The following is a 15,789-nucleotide window of genomic DNA, read 5'->3' on the forward strand; positions in this document are numbered from 1 at the left end:
AACATCCTTCACTTAACAGGTGATCTTGGAAACTAGTTCCATATCAAAACACTTAGATCTCCCTTGTCTTTATGTACATACGATTCACACATCATAAAACTGACCCTTTGATGTGTACAATTCAGTGGTTTTTAGTGAATTCAGAGCTGTGCAACCATCACCACTACCTGATTGCAGGACACTTTCATCATCCTAAAAAGAAATCCCACACCCATGAGCAGACACCCCTGCATCCCTTGCCCCAGTCCCTGGCAACCACTAATCTGTCTTCCGTGTCTATGGATTTGCACAGTGTGGGTGTCTCTTATGAATACAATATATGGCCTTTTGTGTCTGGCTTCTTTCTCTTAACATAACGTTTGCAAGCTCCCTCCATGTTGCAGGTTCGTATCAGCACTTTGTTCCTTTATTTATGGCTAATATCTGTTGTATACATATACCACATTTGGTTTAGCCCCTCTTTCTTTTTAACAGCAATGTAGTATTCCACTAATGGGTGTATTTAATTTTTTCTTTTTTTCTGAGACAGAGTCTCACCCCACCACCCAGGCTGGAGTGCAATGGCACAATCTCATCTCACTGCAACCTCCGCCTCCAGGGTTCAAGCAGTTCTCCTGCTTCAGCCTCCCAAGTAGCTGGGATTACAGGCACATGCCACCATGCCTGGCTAATTTTTTGTATCTTTAGTAGAGATGGGGTTTCACCATGCTGGCCAGGCTGGTCTCAAAATCCTGACCTCATGATCCACCTGGACTCAAGCAATCCTCCCGCCTCAGCCTCCCAAGTAGCTAGTGCCACCACGCTCAGCTAATTTTTGTATTTTTTGTAGCGATGAGGTCTTGCTATGTTCCCCGGGCTGATGTACATTAATTCACCAGTCTCCTGCAATGGGCATTTCGGTTGCTCCCAGTCTTTTGCTACTACAGATAGTGCTACCATTGATTTCCTTGTTTTCTTTGCAAATATACCTGTTAAGAAACTTCCTTGATGTGGAATCGCTGGGTCAAAAGGGTATATACTTTTTGGTTTTATATATTTACCGTGTTCCAAAGAGGGCACACAAGAAGGTAACACTTGCCCCATGCCCTTGCCAACCCATATTAGCAAAATTGTTAAGTCCTTACCATCAGCTTTGCATTGTGATTTTCATTTGAATCCTTTTTTTCTCTCTCTCTTTTTTTTTAAGACATGATCTTGCTCAGGTGTGCACCATGCCCAGCTAATTTTTAAATTTTTTTTGTAGAGATGGGGTCTTGCTATGTTGCCCAGGCTGGTCTTGAACTCCTGATCTTGACAAATCATTCTGCCACAGCCTGCCAAAGTGCTAGGATCATAGGTGTGAGCCACCACACACAAGCACATTGCTTTTCTTTTGAGTGAAGTCTTTTGATTCTGAGTTAGTCATCTGTTCACAACTTTTTTTCATTTATCTATTGAGTCATTGATCAAATGTTATTGATTTGTAAGAGCTCTTTATATGTGGAGAAAATTAGCCTTTTTATCTGATTTAGATGTTGCAAAATTTTCCACAATTAATCATATTACAGCTGACATTTAAACAAAATGGGAATTAAGGCATGATCCCCCTCTTGCACAGTCAAAAATGTGCATGTAACTTTTCATTCCCCAAAAACCTTACCACTTATAGCCTACTGCTGACCAGGGGCTTGATCACAAAAACAGTCAAGTAACACGTATTTTGCATGTTATACATATTATATAGTGTATTCTCACAATTAAGTAGGCTAGAGAAAAGAAAATGTGGCTAGGTGTGGTGGCTCCTGCCTGTAATCCAGCATTTTGGGGGGCTGAGGTGGGAGGATCATTTGAGTCCCGGAGTTCAAGACCAGCCTGGGCAACATAGCAAGACCTCATCTGTTAAAAATATGAAAAAAAAAATTTTAACAAAACCGTTATTAAGAAAATCATAAAGAAGACAAAATATATTTGCTATTAAGTGGAAGTGGATCATCATAAAGGTCTTCATCCTTGTCTTCATGTTGAGCAGGCTGAGGAGGAGGAGGAGGAAGAGTAGCTGGTCTTGCTGTCTCAGGGGTGACAGAGGTGGAAGAAAATCCACATATAAATGGACCCAGCAGTCTAAACCCATGTTATTTAAGAGTCAGCTGTGCTTTTGTTCTATGCAGAAATTGTGGCCTGGTGCAGGGGCTCACAACGTAATCCCAGCATTTTGGGTGGCCAAGGCGGGCGGATCATCTGAGGTAAGGAGTTTGAGACCAGCCTGACCAACATGGTGAAACCCCATCTCCACTAAAAACACAAAAATTAGCCTGGCATGGTGGTGAGTGTCTGTAATCCCAGCTACTCAGGAGGCTGAGGCAGGAGAGTCGCTTGAACCTGGAAGGCAGAGGTTGCAGTGAGCCAAGATTACGCCACTGCACTCCAGTCTGGATGAAAAAGCAAGAGTTTGTCTCGAACAAAAAAAAAAAAAGAAAAAGAAAAGACATTGTTATGCACAAGATACAAGATGTATCTTGTACGCCTTCTGAAGTTGTACGTGCCCTAGAACTCTTAGAAAGGTTATAAAAACGGCTCAGCATCTATGCCTACTTATGATCCGTCAGGGGAACCAGACAAATCAACAGATGTCCCCAGCCCAGAATGCCGTGAGTGGTGAAGCCCAGTGGACACGTGACCCAGTGCTGGGCGTGTGAGACATCCTTCTGGAGGTGGAGTGGGGATGGTGTCTGAGCTGAGACTGAAGGGTGAGCTCAGGCAGGGTGAGCAGGCAGGCATTGGCAGGCAGAGGGGACAGGGCGGGAAAGCCCTGCAGACAGACGGAGAGCACAGGGTGGGCTAGGGAACTGAGATGTGTGGCATCCCAGGGTCTGGGGACAGTGGGAGGACAAGAAGCCGAGCCACCCTCAGTTCTCAGCCTGAGGGGAGCAGGAAGACTGGAAGGTTTTCCTCCCAGAGTTGCTTGGCTCTTTGTACCTTTGGGAAGATCCTGAAGGACTGAAAGCATCATAGAGGACACAGGAGGCTACTGAGGAGACCGATGCCACATCCCACAAGGAGGCAGAGGCTGGATGGGATGGAGCCAAGGAGTGGACACAGGGAAAGAGGACCCAGACTTAGCCCTGCAGGGCTGGACTGGACGGTGGGGCAGGGACAATCTATAGTCAGGTCCCCCTCCCCCTGTATAGCTGTCCATCCACCTAAGACCCCCCAGGACCAAGCCTCAGGTTAGGAATGCATTCCCCCTGGGCCCAAGGGCTCTGTCTGCCTAAAGGGGCTGCCCACAGATGATGCATTCCAGCCCCAGGCAGCCCAAAGCCCACGGGCAGCCATTGCCAGGCGTATAGATGAGCGATGGAAGGAGGATGGGCTCCCCACCCTTGGGGGCATGGGATGGGGGTCTGAGGGAGGCCTGAATCTGTGCGGTGCTGAAAATGAATGAGGCTCGGGATGGTGGAGGGGCTGGTGCATGGTGCTGCCCCCTCTGCCAGGCTCCTACAGGAGCTAAGACCAACAACCTAGGATCCTCTTCCCAGAGATTCCCTCTTTCTGTGTCTGTCTGTCTCTTTTTCTGTCTCTCTGTCTTTCAATCTGTTTCTTTCTATGAAAGATGAAGACATCTCTCTAGATCACTTCTCCCTCTCTCTCCCTGGCTACCTGGCACGCTCTCCTCTTCTGAGAGTCTCGCATTATATCTCTCTGTCTCTGTCTCTGTCTCTGAGGCATTCTCTTTCCTCTCTCCCCACCACTCTCATTCTCCTGCTTCTCAGCAGCACCACCCCCTCCCCAGAGGTAAAAACCATTCATCCTGGGGCTGTCAGGCGGGGGAGCCCACATGCTCATGGCCCAGCAGGTGCCACCCAGGACTGGCAGGCCTAGCGGGCAGCTCCAGGGCCTCTGCTCTGAGGGGCTCCTCTGGTCTGCCCTTCCCTCCTGCCAGATCCATCCAAACGCCGGGGCTCACAGCTGCCACTTCAGATGCATCCAGCTGGGTGTGAGCTTTACCTCACTGGGCTGGGAGACTAACAGTTTCCCACGCAGAAGGTCTTAGGCCATGTTCCTAGGCTGTGGTCACCAAACATTTCTCTCACCAGCCTGGAATTTCCACTACCAACGATTTAGGGTTTAAATGGCAGGAAGCCCTGTTAACTCCCCCTCCTCCCAACATTAAACATTAAACACATCAGTCATTCACATTCTAGTAGGAACGAGCCAACAGCTCTTCCCTCTCCCCCTAGTTGGGTGAATGCTGCAGATGGAGATACTGTTCATCCATTTTTGTAAAAGGAGATGAAAGAGAAGCAGAGGAAGGGACCTGAGAGAAGGCAAGGACAGAGGCGAGGGGGCAGAAAGGGGAGGATTTAGGAGAAATTGCCAGAGGAGCGAAGGGAGAAGAAACGTTGCCAAGGAGAAGGCTCTCATTTGTCCATCTGTTCACAGTCAACAAAGCGGTCGCAGGAAAGCCTCCAAGTCCTCACATCACCCCATTTTCCAGATGGAGAAACTAAGGCCCCAAAAGAAGGGACTCTAGATCACACAGAACATCCAGGTCTCTAAACTTCAACAACAGGCACCCCGTCCTGCCACGCTTGCTCATGTCCGACCATGTCATTCTGCTGTCCTCACCCTGTACCCCCGTCAAAGATGCAAGATGGGAGATTCCAGAGGACAGGAAGGCCCTCCCGAGCCCTCATTCATGACTTTGTGACAGCTTCCTTCCTCCCACCCCTCCCTTCCAGCCCTAGTCCCAGCTCTCTGGGGAAAGAATGAGCTGGGTGAATGAGAAGGGCAGCTCCATGGAGCATAAATAACTCGGCTAGGCAGCTGCAGGCTGTCCAGCTCTCCCAGAGCCCCGATTCTGGCCCTGCAGGGTCCCCCCAGCTCTGAGAGCTGGGGACAGGAGGGCCAAGCTCACTGATCAAAGGTGCAGAAGCTCACTGGGAAGGCCGAGCCCTTAGGCCCTGTCCTTTATCTGGTTAGCAGCTTTGAAGGCTGTGGCCTTACACGGTCCCTTCCCTTTCATGGCATCCAGGCGCTGCCCTGGCCATCAGGCCTGGGCCCCTGGGGGCTGCGGCCATGGGCTCTGGGTGTCCCTCAGGCTGCTTCCTCACTTATGGAACAGGCACGATATGGGAAGAGTGTCTGGGCTCCCATGAGCTAGTGTGCACAGGGCTGATACGATGGGGCACCCCCGAGCTGGAGAGACAGTCCTGTGGGACAGAGCGGGAGGAGAGTCCCTTAGCTCCAGCCCTGAGGGACTTCACAGGGGAAGGAGGCTGCAGCCCAGGTTGTTTGTTAAGAGGATAAAACATTTCCTGTTTGGACTAGGCCTAGATGGATGTGTCAGTGAATCTACCCCAGATGGGCTGTTTCCCGGATCCCATGCCCTGCCCCGGGAGGGTGTCTGTGTGTGTCCCCGTGGTCCACGTGGGCATGGGTCCAGGTCTGGGTATGTGTCCATGCGTTCTCTCTGGCCTCATCAGCCCCAAGATGGGACCCCAAATCTGAGCCAAGTTATCTCTTTCCCCAAAGAAGCCCCCTTCAGGGCTCAGTGGGGGGTGGGGTGGTAGTGGCAGTGTGGTCTGGTGGGTAAGCTCATAGGCAGGTGCCCATCACTCACTAGCCGTGAGCCCCACACCTGGGGACAATAAGGCTGCCTCCCGGGTGGTGGAGAGGATCGCAGCAGACAATACAAGCAAAATGCTTAGCACAGCGCTTGGCGCACAGTCAGCGCTCGGGAACGGAAGCTGCTGTCGTTACTGGCGGTTGTGGTCTGGTCTTGGCAGTGAGAAGGACCGGGCTCCCAGGGGGGAGGCCCCGCCCACAGGGACAGGCCCTGAGACCTCAAGCCAGCCGGCCCCTCTCCTCTCAGTTTCAGCAAACACTGAAACCTCAAATGACCAAAACCCCAGGCCCCCGTGGCATTTCCTGCCTTTCCACTCAACTAGGAAAGAGGACCAGAAAGCAGGCTGTCATCCACCAGGAAAGTGAGCCCTTAAACGGAGCTTCAGCTGCACCCCAGGGCCACCAAAGGGAGACCTGAAGCTTTCACACTTTCCCAGACGCTCAGACTCTTGAGCCAGAGGGACCTTAAAAAGGTCCTATGTGAGAGGGTCGCTTGAGGCCAGAAGTTCGAGACCAGCCTGATCAATAGAGCAAGACCCTGCATCTACAAAAAAATATAAAAAAGGCCGGGTGCCGTGGCTCATGCCTGTAATCCTAGCACTTTGGGAGGCTGAGGTGGGCAGATGACCTGAGGTCAGAAGTTTGAGACCAGCCTGACCAACATGGTAAAACCCTGTCTCTACTGAAAATACAAAACATTAGCTGGGGGTGGTGACGTGCGCCTGTAATCCCAGCTACTCGGGAGGCTGAGACAGGAGAATCACTGGAACCCCGGAGGCAGAGGCTGCAGTGAGCCAAGATCACACCACTGCATTCCAGCCTAAGTGCAGAGCAAGCCTCCATCTCAAAAAAAATAAAATAAAAATGAGCCAGATGTGCTGTCACACACCTGTAGTCCTAGCTAATCAGGAGACTGAGGCAGGAGAATCGCTTGACCCCAGGAGGTTGAGGCTGCAGTGAGTCGAAATCGCACCACTGCACTCCAGTCTGGGTGACAGTGTGAGACCCTGTCTAAAAATAACAAAACGTAAAGGTCCCTTGCCTTGTTTTTTCAGGCAAAGAAATGAGGTTCAGAGAGGGGAAGTGACTTGTCTCAGGTCACACAGCTCCCAGAGGTTGCTCTGGAATTGACATGCAGGCCTGCGGGTCATGGAGCTTCTGGGGTGGTAACCATCAGGTCACACAGCCACAGGGTCTGTCTATAGTGATAAATAAATACCCTGGACCCAGGAATCCCAGCCTCAGCAAGCATAGACCCCTCTCTGATGTGAAAATGTTGACAACAGCTTTTACCAGGAAAGGAAATTCTGCAGTGGCCCTAGTCTGCCACAAGTTTGGTGGCATTGGTTAAGAAATGTGGACACCATTAATGATGATAGGAGCATCTCGGACATGTAAACAGACCTAGCAGTGCCTCCTCATCCTGTGGCGCTCAGCGGGCATCCCAGACACCTCTCAGTCCCTCCAAGGCTCTGTCCGGTGCTTCTCCTTCCTAAACAGCTGCCTGTTTGAGCTTCCTAAACAGCCCATAGCACCCCGTGGGGTGATGGGTTTTGATCTGGGATCCTTGACTGGGGCTTCAGACAGGACTGGCATCCTCCTGGGGGCAAGGCCCCTCAGGAGTGACTGATTATCAGGGTGTTAAGTCATTGATCTAGCTGTGTCAAAAACAAAGGCTAACCACAGAGGTATGAAGCTGCATTTCTTGGGGGTCAGAGAGATGGCACAGGAGATGCCCTAAAATTTCATGTGAAAAGGAGAGCAGCAGCTCCCCAAGGGGAAAGCATTGGCACCATGGTGATGTCATTGCAGGGAGTGGGAACCCATGGGGGACCATGTGAAACGGGAGAGTGGGTGACGGCATTACCATGATATCTCAATCTTCCCCACATTCCTGTAAGGAACGTACAACTGTCCTCCTTGCAAAATAAAAACTGAGGCTCAGAGAGGGGCAGGACTTGCCTGACCTAACTGAAGCAGAAGTGGCAGAGGCAGGATTTGAACCCAGCTCTCACTACCTGTCCCTTGGGACAGGGCATCCCTTCCTCTGTGTGGACACATTGGTGATGGATCCCCCGTCCAGCCTGCCTGCCTGCCTATGGTGGCCTATGCTGCCTGCCCCTGGTGAGTCCAGGAGGGGCAATGCAGTGACTGGCAGATCCTTTCTGGGGAGTGTTTCTAGCAGGGACTATGGGTCTGGACAAGCCATAGCAGGAAGGAGCCAAGCTGGGCAGGGGCTTCCCCAGCCCAGGCCTATCTGCTGGTCATCTATCCAGGCAGAAGGCGGGGTTAGAGACTGTCCTGGGAGGTTGGGGGTCCGGGTCCCCTCTGATGAGAGCTCTGGTCCCTCCCCATAAACACACTCCTTTCACAGACACATAACACACATGCACACAAATCCACATCATGCATACACACACATCCATCATACACACATACCACACATGCATGCATCCCCCCCCGCACACACACACTATATTTACATATACTTTTGTGGGATATAGAGCCCTTCCCCCAGAAGCCCATTCATGAAGAAACCACTCAACACCAATTCTTACTTTGTTACATATGGTGAAATCAGTGCTGTGGTTAAGAGCTGATACTCTCTGAAGTCAGGAGATCTAGGTTCAAATCCTGGCTCTGCCAAACCCCTGCCAGGGTGCTTTAGGTAAATGACAGCTCCTCTTTGTGCCTCCGTTTCTCCACCTGTAAAATGAGAATAAGAACGGACCCTGCCCTTATGGGGTCAGCCCAGATCTCCTCCTAGGGAGATTGTGAGTGCCTAGGCCTCAGTTTTCTCTTCTGTAAAATGGGTATATTGTGCCCAGCTCGACGATCAGAGTGGCTTGAAGATTCACCTGAGACAGGATGTGAAGTGGCCGCTGTGAGGTGCCCAGTACACATGGTGCGCACTGCTCAGGAAGCTTTACTTGGAGGGTTGGATCCTGCAAAGGTGTTGAAAAAGGATGAGTCCCGGTATCATTCGCTCAGGTGAGGCTGGTTGGGGTCCCGGCTGCTTCTGGGACCGTGGCCCGGGCCTCAGTTTCCCAGTCTACATCCTGCGGGAGGACACCTCGGAGCTGGCACCCCGCCTCCCAAAGAGCCCCCCGGGGCAAGGCGCAGGGCGTGGAGCTCAGGTGGACACCTGGCAGGCCTCCTGATGGGGGCGCCCGGGCCCCTCCGGGCTCCTTCCGGGTTGGCAGCGGCGGCGCAGGGGGCGGGGGCCGCGCCGAGGGGCCGGGCGAGGCAGGGTGCGCGCGCCCCCACCCCAGCCCGCCCTCCCGCCGCCGCGCTGGGAACCGGGCTCCGCGCGTCCGGGGCGGCTGGCAGCGCGGGCAGGCTGACGGGTCGGCAGGCTGGGGGCGGCGACAGCGAAGGGCCGCGCGCGGAGGGCGCCGGGCGCAGCATGGGCGGCCCGCGGGCTTGGGCGCTGCTCTGCCTCGGGCTCCTGCTCCCGGGAGGCGGCGCTGCTTGGAGCCTCGGGGCAGCCCAGTTCTCCGGACGCAGGTAAGGGCTCCCCGCGCCTTTGCGCCCAGCTGGCCGGGGGTCCCGGAGCGCACACGCCCGCGCCTCCGAGCAGGGCCGGGATCGGGAGAGCCACTCAGTCCCCAGCCTTAGTGCCGGCCCGGGTGAGAGCAGGGACACCGCCATCCTGCGGTCTGGCTGAGGCTCCCGGAGTGCGGGGTCCCCCATTCCATGTGTCAGAGCTTGCCTCCTCCCTCACTCCCTTTCAACCCTGGGGCCCGAGAGGAGGGGGAAGGGGCTCAACGAGGGTGAAGCCTTGGCCCTTCTGTCGCCTTGTCCCTAGGGCCCCTCCTCCTGCACTTGGAAAATGTCCATGACACCCCCTAGCTGACCCTTTGAGGACCTCTCTCCCCTTTTCCCTGTTCCTGGGACCCCCTCTCCCCTTTTGTGTGTTCCTGTTTTTTTTTTTAAGTACCCAGGCTATTTCTCTCCTTCTGAGGAGGATCTGGGGTGGAGTCTCACAGCCCAGTGGGTCAGTGTCAGAGGCTCCCCTGGGACCTGGCATTTTGGACAGAGACAAGGGGGAGCACTATCTTCCTGCTGCTCTCCTACCAGCAGGGACCCTCCTCGCTCCTCCGCCTTATGGAGGAGCTCCCAGAACCTGACATGGTGGGGCCCACTATTGTATATAGTGTCCTCATTAATCCTTCAAGGACCGAATGAGGTAGGGAAAACTCCCCATTCAACGGATAAGCAGACTGAGGTCCCAGGGAATTGGCATCATGTTTTAGACTCATGGCCTAGTCACTGAAGAGCTGGGTTGCATATCTGCCTTTCTGTCCTTGATGATAGTGTTTGAACCTGCCCTGGCCCCTGTTCTGGCTGCAGCCCCCGGCAGGGTCCCCTCTTAAAGGCCAGCCGTCATCCAAGGCAGACAATGTGGTCTAGCCAGGCCTCTCCAGGCCTTTTCATCCCATTCAAAGGCCTGCGCGGCCCCCACCCCCTACGGCCTCAATTCTTTAATTCTTTTCAGAAATTCTCCTTTCCCAGTGGTCAGGGGCCAGCATGCCCCTGCTTGGCTAGCAAGAGTGGTTGACATGGGCAGGGCTGGAGGACAGAGGTGGCTGAGGCATCAGAGGCCAGAAGAGCAGTTGTCTGAGCCAGGGATGGAGGTGTGGCAGATGTCACAGCCACCACCTATTGTGTGCAGACCACAGCTAGCCTGGGTCGGCCCCTTTACCTGCATTATCAGCTCCAGAATCTTCCCAGCTGCTTGGAGGCATGCTTTTTATGATTTTGTTTCATGGAGGAGGAAGGTGAGGCTCAGAGAGAGAACATGACCTGCCCAGAGCACGGCTGTGCCGCCAGGATCCCAGATGCTAAGAAGACAGAGTATGAACTCAGAAATCCACTGTCATGCTCAGGATGATGGAGGCGACAGCTTAAGGCCCAGACTGCCCTGTGGCCAGTCCAAGGCAGGGCTTCCCGGTCTGGGCTCCTCACCTCCCAGGGTCTCCTGGGTGGGAGCAGGTATCTGGTAGTCACTGAGGACTGTCACCCATGTGTTCGCAGAAGGCTGTTACAGTAGCCTGAGCATCACGAAAGCCCTGCGGGCAATGCTATTGCACCCACTGTACAGATAAGGAGATTGAGGCCTAGAGAGGAAAAGTGGCCCCTCAATCCAGGCCGATTTCCAAATTCAGTGGCTTTTTCTCCCTAGCAGCCCTCTTGGAGGAGGGAAGAGGTTGTCGGCTTGGAGGCACCAGGAAAGGTTTGTAGTCGTGGTTAGGAGTTAGGGGCTCTGGCCTCAGACAGAATGGGGACAGAATTCCTTACACCGTTATGGACCTGATGTGTGACCTCAAATGGGTCACTTCCTGGCCATGGGTCTCAGTTTTGCTCTCCATTTCCTTCTTTCCTTGTGGGAAGGACCAGCACCGCACCTCACCTGCAGCCATTCTATCAACCATGTCACATGGGGGTAGGGACGTGGAGCTTGAGAAGTCTGGACTACAAGGACCTCCACTTGTGGCCCCGTCCCCGCGTTACTGGAGACAGAATGGGGATGTCATGCCCCATCAGCCCTGCCACCCACAGCCCAGCACCCCAGGCACCCCTTGGCAGCCAAGGGACCAGAGGCAGAAAAGAGGCATTGTCCTGGGGAAGGGGTGGCCTGGGAAGGCATCCAGGGGGCCGCCCCCAGCCCCAGGAATGCGGTGACACTTGGAGACCCCTGGAACGAGGGTGCCCAAGGGCTATGCAGAGCTGCTTTGGCTTGCCCCTGCCAGCCCCCCATTCCCTGCTAGAGCTGCTTCCTGCCCTGCTGAGGTCCTTCCGAGCCTGGAGCCTCCTTCCTTTAACCGCTCATCGCAGCTCTTCAGCTGAGGGTTCAAGCCATCACCAGCCCAGACCTCTTTCCCCTGCAGCACCAACTTCCTTTGGGCAAATCCTAGGGTCAGGGAGAATGGAGGGCTCTAAAACAGAGGGGAGCTGCCCAGCCTTTCTCTAGGGGTCTCCAATCCCAGCTGATGCCCACCGGGGTGACCTGTGTAGGTACTTTCTCTTGGAGCCTCAGTTTTTCCTTCTGTCAAATGCAGAACCTGATAATCCCTATTCCAAGGGGAAGACCTTGTGAAGAAGATCCCCTTGTGAAGGGGACACTATGCTGGTGTCCCCAAGCCCCAGGCAAGCTCCAGGACCACAGCTGCGGGGTGTGGGGCCCATGTCTGGGCCTTAGCCCCACAGTCCAGGAATAGGAATGAACAATAGCTGTTAGCGCTGTGCTAAGGGCTTTGAGTGAAGCCTCCCCTCCTGGAGGAGATTCTGCTGTCCCCATTTGCAGATGGACAAAATGAGGTCCAGAGAGGGTCAGGGCCTTGCCCAAGGTCACCGATTTAGGAAGCAGCAGAGCCAGGACTGGAACTTCGCCCCCACTGCGGGGCTCTGGCTCTCATCACACCACCCCCGCCCTCCAGGCTCCTTTCTTTCCTCTCCTTTTCATCACGGCCCTTGGCCCCCGGCCCGCTTGGCTGCCTCCTGCAATTAGCCCCTATCACTGTTCCGGATCGCAGCCCTGGGACCTACAGAGACAAAGTCTCCTGGGCCCCTCGTGGCAGGGGGTGGAGTGTGGGTGTAGGTTGGGGGGCCCTCGTGGGGGTGGCCAGTGCCAGGCTGAGCTGGTCTGGCCTGTTTCGCCCCTCCTAGAGGCCTCTGGGGGTCTAGAGGTGCTGAGTGGGCAGAAGTGGAGGGCCCAAGAGGGAAGTGCCACCTCTTCCCAGCACCTGCCCTCACCCACCCCACTGCGCAGCCTCTTCCAGCTCTTGGGCAGCTTGTCAATGACCACATCCCAGGGAAGGAAGACCCAGGGGCTGCAGGGATGGAGCACATGGGGATGGGTCCCTTCATCTGTGGAAACCTCGAGTCCTGGCTCTTCTGTCCAGAGCTGCTCCCTGTTCTCCATCATTCAGTCATTCAACAAACATCACTGAGTGTCCTCAGGCTGAGCCCTACACAAACTTGGTCCTAGCTCATACCCTCCCCCAGCACCTGCATGAGCGAGTGAAGACCAGGGCTATTGTGAGTGGCTAATGGGTGCCCTGGGAGATACCCAACCCCTGCCTGGGCCTTAGGGCTGAGACCCAAAGGATGAATAAGAGTTTGCCAGAGCAAGAGGGAGGGGCTTTCCAGGCAGAGGGATCCTCATATGCTAAGATCAGAGGTGGGAGAAGGGGCCGCGTGAATGTGCAGGAGAAGCGAGCAGCATAAAAAGTGAAGGACAGGGCTTGCGGGGCCACGGTGTGCTGTGGACTCTACAGTGGGTGTTGGCAGCATTAGGTCTGTGCTTTAGAAAGAGCCTCCTGCTACCCCTGGAAGGTGGATAGAGGAGCAGGAGGGTGGCAGGGCCAGGCTGGGTCCCTGTGGAGGAGCTCAGGCTGATGCTAGGTGTCCTGGGACTGGGGTCCTCAAGGTGGGGGATGGGGTGGTTATGGTGATCCCCAGGTCGGGGGCACAAGGGACTAAACTCGAACTCCAGCTGGCATGAATGTCCTCTCCTGTCCAATAGGTCTGGTAGCCGGCCACCAGCTCCGTGTCTCCTAAGGAGAGGATTCAAGCACTGTCCAGATTGTGGCAACCGGGCAGGGACCCACATGGGGAAGATTTTTTTTTTTTTTAAGAGAAAAGGTGTCACTCTGTTGCCCAGGCTGTAGTGCAGTGGCATGATTATAGCTCACTGCAGCCTCAAACTCCTGTGCTGAAGCGATCCTCCCACTTCAGCCTCCCAAGTAGCTGGGACTACAGGCACGCACCAATGGTGGAGATTTTAATTAAGGAAGAAGAAGGAAAAAAAATTGTTTTTTTCTCTAGCTCCCTTGTTGTAAAAAGGACAGCTCTGGCCATTGTGAACCGTCACAGGCCACCTCTCCTGGACTAGTCCAGGGGCTGGGCATTTGGGGGTGGTGTCCACGTGTGTGCCTGTAGAGATATGTGTGAGAAGAAGTGCCCTGCTGGGCCTGCCTTCACCTGTTTGTGTGCATGTGAGAATGTGTGTGTGTGTACACGTGTGCACATGTATGCATGGGTGTACATGAAAGAGAGCACTGTGGGTCCCTGTGTGGACATGTGCAGAGATCATAACTTCAGCCTATCTGCATCCAGGTGAGAGGGCGTGCATGTGTGTGTGTGTGCGTGTGTGTGGGTGTGTCACTGTGTGTGCAAATGTGAACACATTTGCAGGGAGGAGGTTTGACTGACTGTGTGCCCCTCTGAGCCTGCTTTGGTCTGTCTATGTCCATGTGACAGAGCTGATGAGTGTGTGTGTGAATGCGTGAGGCACACAGCCTTGTATCTGTGGGTATGGACTCGTGTGCAGGGAGGACAGTCATTTCTGTGGTTAAGTGTCCTCCCGGATTTGCCTTAGCCCGTCTGTGTGCATGTGTGTGCGTGTATGTAGCTGTGTATTTATGTGGACCTGGTGTATGCGCATGGGCACACATGTGTGCATGCATTGTGTGTACATATGCCTGTGTGTCTGTGTGCACGTGTTCACAGTGTGCATATTTGCCCCGTGTGTCTGTGTATGCATGTGTGTGTGCAGGCACTACATGTTCATGTTTGCGGCATCTGCTCACTGGCATAGCATATTCATTCTGTGTCCCAGCGCCCTTTCCTGCCTCCTGAGCTTCCAACTGTCCTCTGTCCAGATTGTCCTCTTCCTCCCTCCCTCCTTTACTCACGAAGCCCCTGGGCCAGCCTGGGAAGTGTCACATAGGCCACAAGCAGCCTATGAACCCTCTTATCCTGTACACCAAGTTTTATGCATATTTCTGGAGAGGAGCCACAATTCACAGCAATTTTCCAAAGGGGTCTAGGCCCTTACTCTCCATATAAAACCCTAACAGGTTCAAAACCACAGCTCTGGTTTTTGGTTTTTGGTTTTGAGACAGAGTCTCTCTCTGCCACCCAGGCTGGAATACAGTGGTGCGATCTGGGCTCAACTGCAACCTCTGCCTCTAGAGTTCAAACAGTTCTCCTGTCTCAGTCTCCTGAGTAGCTGGGATTATAGGTGCACACTACCATGCCCAGCTAATTTTTGTATTTTTAGTAGAGATGGGGTTTTGCCACGTTGTCCAGGCCAGTCTCAAACTCCTGATCTTCAAGTGATCTGCCTGCCTTGGCCTCCCAAAGTGCTGGGATTATAGGTGTAAGCCACTGGCCCAGCCTTTTTTTAATTTTTAAAAATTTTGTATAGAGATGGGGTTCTTACCATGTTGCCCAGGCTAGTCTTGAACTCTTGGCCTCAAGCAATCCTCCTTGCCTCAGCCTTCAAAAGGGCTGAAATCTTCACCTACTCATTAGGAGAAACACTTCTATCCTGGGGTTGAGAGTGCAAGCTCTGGAGCCAGGGGGACTTGAGTTCCAACCCTGACTGTGCCGCCCATCATGGGTGCCTGGGGCACGTCCTGGACTCCAGAGCCTCAGTCTTCCCATCTGTAAAGTGGGTTTTTTTTTAGACGGAATCTCACTGTTGCTTAGGCTGGAGTGCAATGGTGTGATCTTGGCTCACTGCCACCTCTGCCTCTCAGGTTCAAGCGATTCTCCTGCCTCAGCCTCCCAAGTAGCTGGGATTACAAGCTCCTGCCACCAAGCCCGGCTAATTTTTTGTATTTTTAGTAGAGACAGGGTTTCACCAGGTGGCCCAGGCTGGTCTCAAACTCCTGACCTTAGGTGATCAGCCTGCCTCAGCATCCCAAAGTGGTGGGATTACAGGTGTGAGCCATCATGCCTGGCCTAAAGTGGCTTTTTAATAGAGTGAGAATTTAACTGAGCTAATACATGGAAGGCTCTGGGCACAGCTCCTGGCATGCAGCAAGCATGATAAACGTAGCTACTGTTAGTGCAGGAGACGGAGCAGATGGAAAGCCCTCCTTGCTCCCAGAGGTGGCAGTTTGAGAAAAGTGTTTAATTTTTTTCTAACTTTATATACACATATCTGTATATGTGCAAGCATGTATAAATAGTTGACTTTCTGTCTCTCTCTTAGTGTAATAGAAATGCAATCACTTGCTGGGCACGGTGACTCATGCCTGTAATCCCAGCACTTTGGGAGGCCGAGGCGAACAGATCACCTGAGGTCAGGAGTTCGAGACCAGCCTGATCAACATGGAGAAACCCCATCTCTACTGAAAACACAAAATTAGCCAGGCATGATGGTACATGCCT

General features: G+C 53.6%; 1 protein-coding gene across 4 annotated transcripts in view; it reads left to right on the forward strand.

Moving 5' to 3' along the window:
• Positions 1 to 8,872: 8,872 nt before the first annotated feature.
• EMID1 (EMI domain containing 1) overlaps positions 8,873 to 15,789 on the forward strand; it is a 48,607-nt gene continuing 41,690 nt past the window's right edge. For 3 of the 4 annotated variants that reach the window (XM_021666171.2, XM_021666170.2, XM_021666172.2), the window contains exon 1: positions 8,873 to 9,111. In XM_021666171.2, coding sequence (XP_021521846.2) covers positions 9,011 to 9,111 — 101 coding nt within the window. In that variant the 5' untranslated portion in view covers positions 8,873 to 9,010. The remainder of the gene's footprint in view (positions 9,112 to 15,789) is intronic. The other variant, XM_021666168.2, reaches the window with a different exon arrangement.

The sequence above is a fragment of the Aotus nancymaae genome, unplaced genomic scaffold (genome assembly GCF_030222135.1).
Source record: "Aotus nancymaae isolate 86718 unplaced genomic scaffold, 86718_ANA_hifiasm-v0.15.2.pri h1tg000076l, whole genome shotgun sequence".
NCBI lineage: Eukaryota > Metazoa > Chordata > Mammalia > Primates > Aotidae > Aotus > Aotus nancymaae.